This window comes from Micromys minutus, assembly GCF_963924665.1.
Source record: "Micromys minutus genome assembly, chromosome: 33".
In the NCBI taxonomy this organism is placed as follows: Eukaryota; Metazoa; Chordata; class Mammalia; order Rodentia; family Muridae; genus Micromys; species Micromys minutus.
In genome coordinates, this window is record NC_137968.1 from 13,172,825 (window position 1) to 13,191,001 (window position 18,177).

General features: G+C 36.1%; 1 protein-coding gene across 3 annotated transcripts in view; it reads right to left on the minus strand.

Moving 5' to 3' along the window:
* Positions 1-18,177, minus strand: part of CSMD3 (CUB and Sushi multiple domains 3) — a gene marked incomplete at both ends in the record, with an annotated part of 1,162,760 nt that overhangs the window by 531,584 nt on the left and 612,999 nt on the right. For all 3 annotated transcript variants that reach the window (XM_080909303.1, XM_080909302.1, XM_080909301.1), the window contains 2 exons: positions 518-630; positions 10,769-10,872. In XM_080909303.1, coding sequence (XP_080765429.1) covers positions 518-630; positions 10,769-10,872 — 217 coding nt within the window. The remainder of the gene's footprint in view (positions 1-517; positions 631-10,768; positions 10,873-18,177) is intronic.

The window sequence follows — 18,177 nt, forward strand, 5'->3', positions numbered from 1 at the left end:
ACTAGAACACATTTTATGTTCAAATGTAATTAATCTTAACTGCATTACTGAGATGAACAGTAGTAATTTAAAAACACATTGAAGCCTCTGACTTATTTGAAAGTAAATCACTATACATTTAACCTCACAGATTACAATAAACAAGCACCCAGAAATCTGTGGATTTAATTCACTTACAAATACATTTAATTATTTAATAACAGCTGTTCTGGTAGGCAAAATATTTAAAGAGCTTAAATACACTGTCTATTCTTTGAAAGGCTACTATTCCAGTATGACCAAAGCCCAGGATGAGAGATAAGGTATGAAAAGCAGACATGTTTTAAAGGACAAATTACTTTATTTAAAGATAAGCAATATCAACATCTACAGTGGTGGTTTCACTTTAAATATATTGTTCATGAAATTATAGAAAACACATGGTTTTCTTCCCTTTGTAGACGCAATTAAACCAGAATATGAGGGTAGTCTTTGTCTGTTTTAAGAGAGCATATTTTCTCCAGAAGTTCATCCTTACCTTTGTAGTTAACCTTGAAGCCAACAGATCCCACACTTTCATCTGTCTGAAGATGCAGCCACATCTGGCTTCTCATGCTCACAATCAGGTCTGGCACAAAGCTTCCAGTCAGCCTGAGAAAGAGATTGAGGAAAAAGAGAAAGATGGATTACTACAGTACCCTCTGCATACAGACTGTGAAAGAGGTATCCTTCAATTCATTCTACATTAGAAGAAAATAAAACCATCTAGATTATACAGCTAGCACTGATCTACCAGAAGAGATAAAACACACAATTCAGGGATCAAGCTTTAAAATTTAAAAGCACTATTTCATGTGTTAAACTAGGTTAGATCTTTCATATCCCCGAGGCAAGATTACTAGAGTGTCAGAGAGCTTTACACTTCCCTTTGAACTAAAAAGGGAAAGTGGATCTATAAAGATCTTTAAGTATTTTTAGTCTCCAAAAAAATGTTTCTACCATTTTAATCTATAAATTCCACAGAACTTTATTGTAGATTTTCTTGAGAACTATCAAAACGCTATGCAAAGCAACAAGTCTGCAAGTAATATACTCTGTGTAATTCTCATGGTGAATACATGATGCTTTAAGTAATTACTCTTATAATGGGTGTTTTGAATAATTTTAGGCTAACTTTCCAAAAGCTCAAGTCAGCGGAGAAGAGGGAAGCTCAATTAAAAAAAATGTATCTATTAGATCTTAGTTAGCCATTGTCGAGGTAGGGTCTAACCCATTTGGGTTAGTGATTTTGTATTCTTGGTTAGCATCTTTGGGCTGGTGATTTTGTATTCTTGGTCAGCAGGCTGCACAAGTCACAAGGAGCAAGCCAGTAAACATCAGTCCTCCATGACTTGCATCAGCTCCTGCCTTATGCTTCCTGCCATGTTTAAGTTCCTGTCCTGACTTCCATTGATAATAAATTGTGATACAGAAGGATACGCCCAATAAATCCTTTGCACCCCACACTGCTTTTGGTAACTTTCATCATAAAAATAGCAACCGTAACTAAGAAGATGGGTAACACACGGTCTATTACTACTAATTTTATTTAAAAGAACTACCTTCTTATAAGAAGGAGAATAACTGCCACTTGAAATGAATAATGCACATCCAGTAATGTGCTGTGTTTGAGCTATTGAAGGGAAAATGACTTCATATTGTTTCTCTCATTAAAAGTGTTGTATCATCCAATTGAGTAGGAGCCAGAAGTTAAGCAAGGGTGAAATCAAATGAAAATATCAGAGATTGGGATTTGGAAGGAGATTTCATACAGAAGGAGAAATTTGGAAAACAGATTTATTATAAAGTAAATATCCATGTTATGTAAATTTTCAATTTCATACAAAAAAGCTCGTCAAAAGCATGTATTTTAATATTTGCCGGTTTAATTGCTAAAACCACAGTCTGCAGGGAAAAAATACAGTTTCCTTTTAATAATAACAAGGCATCCTCAGAGAGGATCACAAATATGTCTACTGTCTGGTCTGTATAATTTTATTAATCCAGATGAGGGTATCATAGATGACCATGTGCTTGGCAGAACCTGGAAATGACAGTACATAACTCCACTCTTGAGACATCTACCAAAACTACAAAGGTGACTTTTTTAAGTTAGTCTAATGATCATTTTGTCATAGGTCCATGAAGACACTGTTTTCAGATAACATTTTCAGATAATGCAGAACAGCATTCACCTAGCCAATGTTCCCCACTAAGCATTTTCCCTTGTGGTCAAGTTTAATAGAGTGTGTGTGTGTGTGTGTGTGTGTGTGTGTGTGTGTGTGTATGTATGTATGTATGTATTCTTTATTAAAACGTAAAAAAAAATGAGAAGAGGTTATCTCTATTTTCTTTAGGCAGTTCCAGCAAGGAAAAGCTCCCTAAAAAGCATAGAAATTACCTCTGAGTCCACGCAGATCTACAGCCCTCACCAGCATATGTATGTCTACAGACCTCACTATAAACCCTAAGACTGACTCTCAATTGAAATCTACTCTACGAAGGCAGACCAGCTTCCTTTTTTTTTCTTCCTCTTCCTCTTCCTCTTCCACTTCCTCTTCCTCTTCTTTCTTCTTCTTCTTCTTCTTCTTCTTCTTCTTCTTCTTCTTCTTCTTCTTCTTCTTCTTCTTCTTCTTCTTCTTCTTCTTCTTCTTCTTCTTCTTCTTCTTCTTTTTCTTCTTCTTCTTCTTCTTCTTCTTCTTCTTCTTCTTCTTCTTCTTCTTCTTCTTCTTCTTCTTCTTCTTCTTCTTCTTCTTCTTCTTCCTCCTCCTCCTCCTCCTCCTCCTCCTCCTCCTCCTCCTCCTCCTCCTCCTCCTCCTCTTCTTCTTCTTCTTCCTTTCCTTCTCCTCTTCCTCTTCCTTTTCCTCCTTCCTTCTCTTTCTCCTCCTCCTCCTCATTCTCTTTCTCCTTTTTTTTTATTTTCTTGGATATTCTCTGTATTTACATTTCAAACGTTATACTCTTCCCCTTCCCATTCTCTTCCTTCCTCCTCCTCAACTTGCTTCCATGAAGATGCTCCCTTTCCCAGTCACCCTCTCCACCTCAGTGCCTTGGCTAATGATGATGTTGTTTATTCCCATGAGGATGCAAGTGATTCAGCTCCTGCAGTCCTTTCTCTTGCTCTTTCATTGGGATCCCTGTTTTCAGTCTGATGTCTAGGGCAAGCATGTTCAGTTGTATCTGTATGACTCTGGGAGAGCCTCTGAGGAGACATTCATGCTTGGTTTCTGCCAGTGAACACTTCTTAGCATCAGCAATAATGCTTGGGTTTTAAATACAGCATTTTAAATACAGTCACACCAGCAAGGCCTGTATCTAGATCGATTTTCTAATTAAATACAATGAAACTCAATAAAATACTATGATATAATTATGGGCACTATGCTTAAGAGGAACACTGTTGTGGAGTCCCGGAGAAATATAGCATTGGCTGTACTTTCTGCTTGTCAAAGAATTAGGAATTTTTTGTAATATAAAACGTCATCTATTCAGATACTTCTTTCTTATTATTTTGTATATAAATATATACAAATGTTAGTACTAAATGTTTATTATTTTAGTCTTTACCATTTCACAAACTTTCCTAGAAAATATTTGAATACTGTACAAAATAATAAAAGCACAATTGTTACAATATATTTCTGCCAATTTGTGGTTAGCAAATTAGCAGCCTCCAAGTTAGTCTATCATCAGGAATACTCTTGCGTAACAAGAAATATTTTTGAATTGTGTCTTGATAATGAATTTCCAATGTGGCAAAAGAATTTTGATGAAACACTGGTTATGGTGTCTTGAGCAATGGTGGGGAATATATAAATGTTTACCAAAAAAATGAGAATTCAAGCACAGATTCAAAATCGAAAGCAATTTGACTCAGTTTGAAATCTGTGCATTACCTATGCATATGCAATGTACATTTATTACACTGTATTCAGCATGCCAGCCTTTTATATCCTAGTAAATATTCAAAATTTTTTTAAATATTGTACTGTTTTGTATGTTTGTCTGTTATGAATTATGCTGTTAGTGCCTGTAAAATACACATGGTAAATTAATCCCCTGCTACTTACTCTCCTACCGACCTTGTATTTTCTGATTTCCTGTTCACCATTGGTTGAAGAGTAAACATTCCCAAAATAATGAAACCCATATAAATGGAAGTATAAATATCAAAACCCCATACGTTTGTCACATTAGATTTAGAAAATTGGACAAAACGTTCTCAATTGAGGAATATCAAATGGCTGAGATACATCTCAAGAAGTGCTCAATATCTTTAGCCATCAGGGAAATGCAAATCCAAACAAACCTGAGATTCCACCTCACACCAGTCAGATTGGTCAAGATCCAAAACTCAGATGACAACAGATGCTGGCGAGGATGTGGAGAAAGAGGAACACTTCTCCACTGTTGGTTTGGTTGTAAACTGATACAACCACTCTGGAAATCAGTCTAGCTATTGCTCAGAAAATTGGACATAGTACTACCTGAAGACCCAGCTATTCCACTTCTGGGCATATACCCCAGAGACACTTTAATACACAACAAAGATATATGCACCACAATGTTCATAGCAGCTCTATTTATAATAGCCAGAAGCTGGAAAAAACCCAGATGTCCTTCAGAAGATGAATGGATACAAAAATTGTGGTGCATTTACACAATGGAGTACTACTCAGCTATCAGAAACAATGACTTAACCAAATTCTTAAGAAAATGGCTGCATCTAGAGAATATCATCCTGAGTGAGATAACCCAGTCACAAAAGGACATACATAATATGCAGTCACTGATAATGGGATACTAACCCCAGAAAGCTCTGAACACCCCAGAAGCAACTCACAGACTGTGTGAGGTTCAAGAAAAAAAGAAGAAGAAGAAAAGAAGAAACCATTATGCTCAATCCTTACACACCAAGAAAACTTTGACTAATTCCGGGTTACATCCTGTTTTACGTGTACTTTTTGCTCATTGTAACTGTAAGGCTTTAATGCACACTATGAAACCTTTGAAAAAAAAAAAAGCCAAGCACTGACAAAAAATGTATTCATATACTTTTATGCAAAACTGCTTAAAATTTGCTCATTTATCTTTGTTTTTTAAAATTAAGTTGTTCAAAATAAAACAAAATAAAATAAAACAAAGTTGTAAACAAAAACAAAAACAAAGATAAAGATTTTGGTACAATATGTCTTTGGGAAAATTTTTATTTTATTTTATTAATATGTACATTTATCTTTCTTATGTAAAATAAAGTTGTTTTAAAAAAGAAATGTATAAATTTGTACATTTACCTTTGTTTTTTAAAATAAAGTTGTTCGAAAAAAAAAGAAATGTATATGGTTTGTTTTGTGTTCTCTCTCTCTCTCTCTATGTGTGTGTGTGTGTGTGTGTGTGTGTGTGTGTGTGTGTGTGTATTTTCTGTTGATTCTTTGTGAATTTCACTTCATGCAACCCAATTCCATTCATTTTTCTATTCATTCCTATCTACTTTCTGTCCTTGCAAATTCTCCCTCAAAAATTTTAAAAAACAAATAAAATGAAACAAAACCAAATCACAACAACAACAAAAAATATTGGAAACTATTACTCCTATGTTTCTCTTCCATTAAAGAAAGGGTTTTTTTTTTTTTTTTTTTTTTTTTTTGGTTTTTTTTGATTTGTTTTGTTTTGCTATTTTTAAAGTTCACTAACTTGAAAAAATTTTCATGGCAACCGTGTCTTTTGCCTGGGAGCCAACCCTCTGATATAGGAACTCGGAGGAAGACATATATCTTTCAGTTCCTATGCCAGCAATAGTCAGACAGGATTTTACTTCCAGCTTGTTGCAGAAGAGGGGGAATTGCATTTTTCATCTGGATCAGGACAAGTAACCCATGTTTGATGGATTATATCTGTCTGCCTTTATGAAGGAGTGAGGGTTGTTTTTCTTCAGTGAAGTCTGCTTAGTTGCTTAGTGAATTTCCGGTGAGGCACATCACAGTCTGCTTTAATCTGTATTTAATAGAAAAACTGATTCATCTTTCTTCCATTTCTGCAAAAAGGATTCACTGTTCTTGTAAGGGACTTTGTTCTTAATTGTATTTTGTGATCAGGGGATATCTCCCTTAAAACTGTCCTTTCCATGCAACTTCAGTAGCTACTTTTTCCCCTAAAGACTTGTTTTTAAATTCCAGTACTTCTTGCTGTTTTGAGAACCTGTATGCAACTTCTAACCTTGACACCAAAGATTATTAGGAGGTGGAATCAGGAGCCGTAGGTCATACATATAAGGCTTGCAAATGGTTCTGCACATATTTTAATGCACAATTTTGAATTCATTGTGACTAAATGATCCCAATATATATTTATTTATAAACACAGTAGACTCGGTGTGCATTTGTGCTGTGCTTTAAACCTCCTGGTTAGTCTCGTTATATAGAATGAAAAGCATAAAAGCCCTAGCTAAATGCACTCGGAAATCTTCCTTAAATTATGAGATAGAAAATGAAATAAAGGCTGAGTCTATTAAATACCTATTAGGCTCAATGCCTGATCTCTGTATTCACTCAAAGTGTTTTTGTTACATCCATTAGGGAACAGTAGCCATTCTATCTTCCAACCATTTTCTATGTGTCATATAAACATGTAACTATTGCTTTTTATAAAAATGCTTCCAAGAATCCAGAAATGGCCTACGACAGTTGCATTTTATAAAGGATCAATATCCAGAATGGATAATGTATAGTTGACTCATGTAGATGAGAAATCAATAATTATGGGTTTGATATCATCATTGCCCATGGGGTTTGTTTTAATTTACTGGGTGTTTCAAACTATAATCTTTAAGTATAATGATCGTTGTTATTAAATTTAGTGAACAAATGTGTGCACACGTATTGTGCCCTTTGCCTATTGATTGTTTATACTTGTGAGAACAAATATATTTTATTTGAATACTTATTCCATAATTTCCCCAAATTTCTTTCTTTTTTTTCTTTTGTAGTGTCTACTATGGTACAGTTATTCCTGAGAGAAAATAGCAACTAAATCATTTTTTAATTGTAGGCAATAAGTGAACACACACACAAAGCACATAATAGTAAATAAAAATGCAATTTTTCCATTTAAAACACCAGCCTTATTTTTACAATAGATGAACACAAAAATAAAGAACAAAACTCTATAAAAAGTGACTATTCTATAAATTTTATATGTATTTTAAAGAATCAAAATTGCATAGAGAGTATTCTCCTGTTTAAACTAAAGTAATTGTGAGAACCAAAATTGTATATTTGTCATTCTAGTAAAGTGACTTATATCACATTAATCCAATTTTTGGACACCAAAGACAATGGCTGAGGTAGCTTTCATTTGTTTTATCTGTCCATTTATCTTTCTTTTTTTCAATTCCCTTCTTTTCTTGTGTTTTTTGTTTTGATGTGTTAATATTAGATGAGTCAAACTTGGCTAATTTGTGAATGCAGGTGATTGTGTGTTTCAGTGCATATGTGTATGTGTGTATTGTGTAGGTGCCTGTCCATCCTCAATTGTGTATGTGGCCATGGACTTAGAGGTCTGTAGAAATAGGGTACATATATGTATATATGTACTATATATATATATACATATATATACATAGTATCCATGTCCATGTGTTCATGCACTTTTGTATGTTTATCTTTATATGAATGTATTTATAAATGTCTAAGTGTATAAATACATGTATAGAGAGAGGTGTTTATGTACATATACTTAGGTGTTACTGTACATTTGTTTAAAGGCATGTATATATGTATATAATGTTTGAATTCATATGTGTGGATTTCATTGCAAGTGCACGTATATGTATCTATGTATATATATATATATATATACATGAAGGGACATTATGCTAATTTGGCTGACAATCCTCCACCAAAATCCATAGATTTTATAAGGACACTTTAGAACTTGGTGTGAAGAATGCTGTTTTAGAGTCATTGGCCAGGGAATTAAAAAAAAATTAGAATACTACTTTTGTCCATGTTTACATTCCAGAGGTTAATGGCTGGTTCCTGATGCTGAAGACACTGTGCACTGTGAACATAAGAATTGGGGAATTAGAAATGGATGTGACTTTAAAGCCTCTTTATTGAGAACCAAGTTTCCTTGTACCAGAAGTAGGTACTACACATGCTCCTAAAAGATGGAAGCAATCAGTAGTCATATCCAGCTGTGAAGCCTCTCTTGGTAGTGGCCAACAGCTGCCTAACTGGATTTACACTCCACTCAACAGGAAAAAAGTGCATGGTATTAGAACTCTAGTCAACATCTGTCTAGAGAGGTTATGCAACTAAAGAAAGACCTGTGCATATAACTTTTATAAACCAGCATAATCTCTAATTGCATTGTAAATCATTGTTCTTATATGCACATAAGTGTAGTTCTTGTCACTCTTCAATAAGCTTCACTTATGCATCCAAATGCAGAGAACAAATGATCATGGAGTGCTTAACCAAATCTACAACCAAACTTCTGCCTCAAAGTCTCAGGGAAGGTCATGAAAAGGAAGAAAAGACAATGAGTACCAGACAAGAAGACCACTAAGTCTGCTGTGAGTTTATATATCCTAAAAATAGCAGGGAACCAACACTCACCACACCCTAACAATATGTCTGTCTATTTAGTATCTAAACAATGACAAAACTAATACACACCTTATCATGAGAGGAGTAAATCTCATGGGTCCCCATCTCCCCCTAAAAGAACTGCAGGCATATAGGAATGCTGAGAGTGAATGAGTGAGTGTCCCACAGGGATAACCAACCCCCAATTTATCATCTAAGTGGTCTGCCCTGATGTCATACAATACAACTGCCACATACCATACTCAGTCAGCTGCATTTATGTATTTATATATTTATACATATATGTAACAACAAAATTAAAGAAAAAGAAGCATGAGCTTGAGAGGTAGCAATGCATATGAAGGAGAATCCTGAAAATATGATCTGATGATATTTAATTAGTAATTTTTAAAAAGGAGTAAGTTCCCTAGTCAAAGTGCTTTTGAGTTGAAACAGTCTTTCTAATGTAAAGTCTATTAGCCAATTGTCTAGCTTCTCTTAGATGACTTGAATGTGGTCACTCACAAAGTTATGCTAATGTCCATTTTAATGGAGGAAATGAATTACATTTCCTTTAGAAGCATAATTTTAATTATAAGAGGAATGTTTACTGATGGCAAGATGGAAGAAGACAGAACAAAGTACGGTTTCATATAAAGTGTTTAAATATTGATGCTATTTCTCAGAATAAGGAAAACACAGGAAGAGCTGAAGCCCAAACTAAAGACAGTAGAGAACTGGATTGTGAGACCAGAGAGCCTGTAAAATATTCATTTTGCTCTTCTGAATATAGTACAATAAAAAGCCCGGCTTTTCTTTTTTTTTTTTTAAACGACTTTATTTTACAAAATAAAGATAAACGTACAGATTTTAAACATTTTTTGCTCAAAATTATACATTTTTGTCAGTACTGTTTTTTTCAGATATTAAAATAATTTTTATATAAAACTATGTGAATATATTTTTTTAGTCAGTACTTGATTTTTTCAAGGGCTTGACAGTATGCATTGAAAACCTAATAGTTACCATGAGCATAAAGTACATGCAAAACAAAACCCAACATGGAAATAGTCAAAGTCTTCTTGTTTTTCTTGCATAACACCTTCCTCCACCTTATTACTTAATGGGGACATAGGAGCACAACCCACAGTTTTTATTCTATATCCAGACTTCTGTCACCCAGCCGTCCTTAGCCTCTCTTTACTGATAATTAGTTGTGAGTCTGGACCTTTCCTTTAATGACCCTGATGTAGTGGTCTCCCTTCAGCTGCTCCTGGGAAGCACTCATCGGGGGCCAGATAATTAACACTGGATATAAGTATGACCTCCAATAGTGTAAGAAACAGGATTTTCCCTACACTTGAAAAGATTTTCCTCCTATACCTGCCATCCCTTTCTCTGTTGTTAAAAACGTTACCAGGAGAACAAGGCTCTCTGAAACAACGATCCTCGGGGCTGAGGCTTCAAGCACAGAACTTACACTGGTCTGTATGAGGTTCAGCATTTTATGTTTGTTTGTTCGTTTATTTGTGTTTTGTGTGTATATTTGTTTACTTTTATTTTGTTTGCTTTTGTTTTTGAAATAAGGGTTTTTCTGTGTAGACCTCGCTCTTTTGGACTCTATCTCTAGATCCGGGCTGTCTGCAAACTCAGAAGTCTGCCTGCCTCTGCCTCTTCAGCGCTGAAACTGAAAGCATGGTTCCCGTCACAACCTAGCTCGTTAGTTCCTCTCTGGCTCTCTTGACTTGGTGAATGACTGCATCTCTGTTTCTTCGGCCTACACTTGGGGCTCTTTTACTTCCGGTGGTTTACATAGCCTTGATGTGATCTTTTTGCTCTATCTTATTCATTCTTTCTTTTGACACATTTGGTTATTATCTCTTAGAAGTTTGTTCGTTCCTAGTGAGAGACAGAAAAGGGATGGATCCAGAGGAAAGGGACAGGTGGGTACCGGAAGGAGTAGGAGAGGGAACTCTAATCAGGATCTATTGTATGAGAGATTAATCTATTTTCGACAAAAGAGAGAAATGATAGCAGTTTTATGATTGTAGTCATTCTGTGCTATTTAAGGTATAGTGTAACATGCTACTAAAAGATGATTTGTGTATCAAATTCTCCAATTCTTGATACACTGTGACAACTAGGAAAGTCTGACTACTTACACCTGAAGCACAGTTCTGGGGTCTCCAACTTCCCCTCCATCACCAATCGTCAAGGTGTCATAGCCAATCTCCAAGTCAAACTCTTCAAAGTTTATCTGGATTACCTAGTGATAAATAAAAACAAACAGCTTAAGCATGTTGAATTATGCAAGGAAAACTAAAAATCTAATCAATAGCCAAAAATTAAAAATGAGACTATCTTTGAATATTTACAGTGTGACAGTAGATCTCAGCAAAGTAGCCAAAGCTCAGTAACCACGTTACCACCCACTTTTCATTTGCTATCTTTTAAACTAACTTCTGTATTTCATTTTTAATAAAAGTGGCATGATTTCTATTTATAGACCACTCAGTTTGATTTTAGCATGATTAATGCAAATCCACTTTGGGATAGCTTTATAAAAAGTACATGTGGGGGAGAGTGGTTTTCCACACATTTCTCCATATTTTTTTAAATAAAGTTAACAGAGGAAAAATAAGAGTGTGCCATTTCCCATAACTAGTAAAGCTTAAAAGTGTTAGAGCCAAATTTGGATCTCAATGAGTATATTTTGTGTTACAAGATAATTTTGTCTTTACTAGGAGAATCCTTCAAACATAGTAAAATGTATACCCCAAACTGAAGAAATATAATTTGAGAGACACATTAGAACATAGCAGCTAATTTGGACTTCATTTTCACAAAAACACTTTATACATTGTTACTATATCCATTCCAAAATACAGTTTGTGTTTTTCAAGTCTTGCTCGGGTAGACAAAGAACTGAAATTAGAATTTTAGTCCGATAGTTAAATATCTCAAACTTACGGATCAGGTTTGCTAATGCAGATTAGCTTTATATTCATCAGTTCCATTGTACAATTCAATAAAAAATCTTTTTGGGATATTCACGTTGTATAAAACTTGGAGGTGTTATGATATTTCCTGCCAACTTGACAAGTTTGGAAACAGCCTTTGCGAGAAACCATGAAGGAAGTATTTGGTAGAATAATCAGTCCTCAGAAATCAGGTCCCTTTTTTTAGGTAGTCAATGTAATTAGGATAATGCCTGAGTAAAGGAAAGGTTAGTCTCCTGATTACACCACAGAGGAAACCCCAGTGGACCCTGTGGAAGTAATTAAACTCTCTGCCCAATCAGTTCCAAGGTAGAGGTTCCTGGGAGTGGAAAAGTTTTATTTTAGATGATGTTGAATACTTCTGCCAAATTTGCTTTCTTTTATATCTCATATCTCTGTTTTAAAATTAAATTTATTTTTTGAGTCGCCTTATAACCCAGCATCAGCCCTTCCTCTCCTCCCAAGGCTGTCCTCAGACACATATTTATGGAGCTATCTGCTCCTCCCTCTTGTTATTAATCTAGTGATATTTAGTGAAATTAGCCCCTGAACTTATCTTTGTAAATTCAAGTGTCAGGTGGTTCCAATGAATAAGCTTTGTTTTTTTCCTACTGCCATACTTGATATTTTAGCCTTTCCCTTTTCTTTGTTGATCTAGTATATCTTTTTCTGTTGAAATTTTTATGCTGAATGCTAACAATAATAACTCCACAGCAGACTTCCTCTCTTCTCCAGGGCTCATGACCTTTAGTGTGGGGCAGGTCACCTGGTCAGTTTGTTCATCCATTGTTACCTGGCCTGTCAAAAGGAGTAGTTCCAATGATGAGATTTGCTATAGGCTCAGACATTAAATTTTGGTCCCCTGATGGTGGTGCTGTTCGGGTAAGTTTAGGAGATGTTGTTGCTTCACAAGAGGAAGTACGTCATTCAAAGTTACTAAAGTATATTTCTCAAACATTTCAATGCTACTTTACCCATCACATCTACAAGACTTTGAGGAATTGACTAATGCTAAGGTACTTCTTAATTTAAGACCATATAAAACTTCATCTGCATTATTGCCTTTTCCTGAGGAAAGATTAGACAGTGTTCAAAGCTTAACATCACTGAATCTGATTTCCTGTATAAACTGCTAGATAAAGAAAGGTCCAGGATTTTAAAATATGTTTCTCTCTGGCTTGCCCTCTCAGCTTTTTATGTTCGATGTGTTGAACTACAGTTGTCTTTGGCCCTAGTTGCTATACACAATTCAATAGCATTAAATTTAGAGTCCCCCTGTAGCTTTGTACCCTGAATGGTTCCAGGTTATGGTAAACAAGCAGATCACATTATATCAGTCAGTGAAATAGCTCACAGACACCGTAGAACAGACAATGACTCTAATTTACACACTAACACTACTCTGGTCAAGAGTTAACACAAAGAAATTACTCTGTTACGCTCAGGATGAAACTACAGTCAGTAAAAGAGAATCTAAAAGAAAGAGGAATATCATAAAATGTATGTGATACAACAATTTGCAATTTGCTTGCTTTGACTATTTTATTGAGTCTATGAACTTTGGTTTGGAAGATTTCCAGTCAGCTGTGCAGTTCTCTAAAGAGAATATACCAGAACATTATCTTTGAATTTTTATTGTATATATATAACCCACAAAGCCTCATGAGCTGGTATATATACATGTGCATATGTATATGTATATGTGTATGTATGTGTATGCATATATGTATACATATATGTATATGTATATTATGTATGTATGCATATTGTATATATATATATATATATATATATATATATATATATATATATATATATATATATATATTGACAAGTGGTTTTTGCAGTGATAGAGTCCCAGATGGCTTGCAACTCATTAAGTTGACCAGGCTGTTCCCAATTCAGAGTTCTGCCTGCTTCTGACACCTGAGGGTACTGAGATCTGATGTTTCCCTTTTCAAAATGTGGTATATAGGCACTTAAACATCCTGTTTGTAATAAAATATCTTTTTATATATTTGTGACTTTCATTTAACATGGTAAATTAGTCATCTCTTCATTTTGCCTTATTTACCCCTCTAGAAACTGAAGTTGACATAAATTAGATGCTACATTTTCTATATATCTTAAGCCATCTTTTGTCACTTCCTTATCTTCCTAATTGCATAATTTTGAGATCTACCTTTGCTTCATTAATTCCTTTTTTATTAGCATATTCATTGAATTATTTAAATTCCAATATGCTCTCTTTTAAAAAGTGCTACTGTCCCCTTTTTAAAAACGTTACTTAACATTTTAGATACAATCAGGGCCATTTAAAACTAAGCAATTTAAATTACTCTGGTTCTTGATAAAATTTAAAAACTCAGTTATAAACTTTAACTTTTTCTGACAGCATATGCATAAGTGAAATAACATTGTGAGCTGACACAAATGTTCATAATTAAAAGCTTCTGCAATGATGGGCATTGTCACATCTATCTCAGATCTCATCCTGTTGTGATCAAATATTCTCCAAGAAAAAGTGATTATTCTCCTCAAGAGAAAGTGATTATTCTGGCCCACAGTATAAATATTTCCCTATCTCATGGAAAGGGAGGCAAAGCAACAGGCTATTGAAGTAGCTTTTAACATAACATTAAACTTGAGATAGCAGAGTCCTGAATCCATGCTCAGTCAAAGACCCCATCCAGAAAGAGGCCCTCAGAGAGTAGAGGGTTTTCCTGTCTTTATTAAGAAAATAATGATAAATCCTCTCTTTGAGAGGCCCATCTGCCAAGTGATTTTAGATTCTACAAGTTGACAATTAACACTAACAGCCAGAAAACACTATCCATAACCCATAAATGTCTATTTCTTATGTTCATATATTATTTATTCAGTGTTTGCTTGGATTGCCTCATATATGACTTGTGGAAGTGAGGTGGGTAGTGCCAATATTCCACACAGCACTGGTGTGCTAAGTCAACAATTAAGCAAAATATACCAAACAGACAGGAGAACAACCCTGGCCATGGTAGTGCACAGGAGAACAGCCTGTGAAAGTCATCACCACATCAGTCAATTATCAAGTGACTTTAACAGCCTTTAGGTTGCATCAGTAATATTTTTTGTTGATGCTCTGACTCTTCATTCCCTATCTCCCAGGACAGTGTGGATACTGTTCTGCTTCAGGTAAAGACTTAAAAGTCCTTCTTACAGCCTTGAGTGTCTTTAATTTACGTGGTGGGAAGTCAAAGTAGTTCAAGAAAGTTCAGTTCAGACACCTGGTTATTGGCCACTTGAGGCATGGGCTGGAGGTTAAGCTTTGGAAAAAAAGGGGAGAGAAATGCAAATCTGAAGGTTCCCTGTCTGACAGTAAGGCTGGAATTCTAATCCTTGAATGCAATAGTGCTAGAGCATACTTCTTTGCAGTTTCAAATTCTTTTGCAAACCAAGTTTGGATTCTCAATGATTACTAATTGTAGCACACATCCACAGCATATATTGGAAGATGCTCTTGGCCTTAAGTTATTATGAAAAAAATTATAAATGGTCTTAGGAAGTCATAACAGTTTCACAAACTCTGGGATCAACTTGGTAAAGTCTGACTGAGAAGAGTACATTCTGAATCCAGGTGCAATGATATTGTCTGCACCAAGCAATGTGCATTGTATTGGCAAGAAAATTAATTTTTAGAATATAGGATTAGAAAATAAGGTTACGGAATGTGCTTTTTGTGGATGGTCACTGCTCTGAACTTAAACTTAGAGAGGAAGAAGGTCCTGAACTACTCCCTTGGTTACACGCTGAGTCACTGATACCTCAACATGTTCTGTCAAGCAGGCCACTTTCAGTAGGCCTTGGTAAAATGCATTTCCAACTAGAGCAAGGTTATCTTCAGCCCTAACAATAGTTATGTGCCATCAGGCTCAGCTTCTGGGTTTGTTTTTGTGTTGAGTATGCTTTTAAGTAAGGAGGAGAATGTTCTTTCCAAACAGTACAGCTAATTTATCAAAATGGTGGAGTCAGACGTGGTGTCTAGCCTGGTTGTTCTCAATATGGACAATGTCTTAAGTAGGCTTTCTATCACTGCTATGAACCACCATGACCAAACAGTTATGGAAGAGAGAACTAACTGGCCCTTTGTTACCACACAATAGTCCATTAATGAAGGAAAGCCAGGGCCGAAACTCAAACAAGGCAATACCTGGAAGTTGGAGCTGATGCTTAGGCCATCAAGACATGTTCCTTATTGGCCTGTTCTTCTGGCTTCTTTTAGAAACCAGCATCAGAAGCCCATGGTTTTCACCATCAAAACTGAACTGAGTCCTTGCCCATGACTCACTAATTAAGGAAATATCTTATAGAGGCATCTTCACCAACTGAGGTTCTGTCTTTTCAATGTAGCTCTAGCTTGTTCCAAGTTGGCCTAGAATATCCTGCCCAACTGACTTCTTGATAGCTTTTCACACAAATTCATTACTTTCCCAAAAGCACAACCATTCCATTCTTATTGGCCCCCTCATGTTCTCACATTAATAGCATAAGCTACTTAAAAACCCCCGTACTGCTTACAAATAAAAACACATTAAAATTTCAATCCCTTTGAAATTGCCAATATGTTTTCAAACATCCAAAGTCTCTTAAAATTCAAAATTTCTCTACAGTGGGCTCTAGTTACATAAAAAAATATCAATTTTTTTCCCAATTGACGAGGGAAAAATGACAGAATAGTCTCAATGAAATCCAAGTAAAATCAAACTCACAACTATTCATGATCTCCTGGACTCTTCCAAAGGGTTTGGGTCAGGTCTCCAATTCCACCAGCAGCAGCAGAAAACCCACACAAACACACACACACACACACACACACACACACACACACACACAGACACACACACACAAATTATTTTACCAATCTTAATGGTCAACTACTAATCTTAGTGGTGAAACCATGGCACTGGCATCTCCAAAACACTGAACCATTCTGCTACAACTAGGCTCAACTTTCACCAGTAGCATCTCCTAGGGTCTCTCCAAGGTGCCAAGCCTCACCTTCTCTGTAAGACACCATCAGTCCTAAGCCTTCAGTAGCCACCTTCACTCTTAGCTTCTCACAAAACCAGTTTCACCTGAGTGACATGCCGCCAAGTCTGACTGCCAGTGCAAAATACAACTTTGGTTACCTCTGGTACACAGCTTCTGTGTGCTAACAGGAAAGACTTTCAGGAAGATTTCACCTCAGCCGTCCTGGTCTCTTCTTAATCTGTGCTAAAATTTACATTATAGACAACCACCACTGAGAATCCCAGCAAAGCAAAGGTTTCATTTAGTAGTTCTACTATCTTGTTAATTACAACTGATTCTTGTTCCCCAGCATAGCAGAACCATATAATCTTAAATCAAATTAGTAAATGGATGGAATTGGTGCAGAGGCCCTGAAGTGCTGCTGCTTACTGGCTTGTTCCCATGAATTACTCAGCCTGATTTCTGTAGAAGCCAGTAGCAGGAGTCCTGGGATGGTACAGCCCACAATGGGCTAACAAGATGCCTTACAGGTGGATGCACTGGAAACAACATTAATAGACCTTGTTAAGAACAACTTTGTATTGGCAAGCATTGTGTTCTGCAAGAGATGAGCTAATGAAAACTGGTTCCATCATCTGCTGGAGGATTTTCTCATGTCTTCTGGAAGAGACATACTGTTGCCTCCACTCAGGTGGAAAACAGCTCTGATTCTTTATAGCTCTTCAGGGATCTCTCTCTCTCTGTGTTGGATTGCCTAACTGGACAGCATCACATGTCCGGTATTAGTTCCTCTGTAATTTTTTCCTCCTCGAAATGTCTGTTTTCATCTGACCCACATGCCCTTTTTATATGGATCCTTTCACCCGCCCTACTCACTGGAAGTATTGAGTTCATAGAAAGTAAATTCAGGGCTTTTCTAACATGTCTGATTTTCCGGGCTGTTGCAGAAACTGTGATTTACCTTCAGCTGCACTTCAGTACTCCTAGTTTCATTCCTTCCAGTCCTGCCATGAGTTATTTCATTTATTCCCTTTCCTCTCTGTGAGAAAAGGATATGTGCCAAGTTTTCTTATTGGGTAGATTGGATTCAGAGTTTAGAAACATATATTTATTCTGCATCACTGAACATGCCCAGCAGAGGGGTGAGGACAACGCTGAGCTATTGACGAGACTGGAGACCTCACAGGATTTCTCTGGAGCTATGTGGTGTGTCTGTCCACTCTCTGTGCTAAACCAGCACAGAGCGGCCTTTGTGTTGGTGGACAAAGCTCCGTCCAGGAAGCAGATTGTGCTGTCTACTGGGAATAGCATTATCTTAACTCTGTGACTATGCATGTGATCTGAGCTCTGTGGACCAGTGTCTGAAACACACCTTAATCACATTTTTATTTGTACTTTATTTTTCCCACTTAATTTTTTACCGAGAGGTAAGAACATGAGTTCCGAAGCCAGTTAAATGGGAGGAGTTAACTCTTCTGAATTTCTTCTTCTTTGCCTACAAGCTACCTTTTGAGTTGCTGCCAGAGAAATTGTGTTTTGAGAAGTTGAAGTTTTCTGGTCAT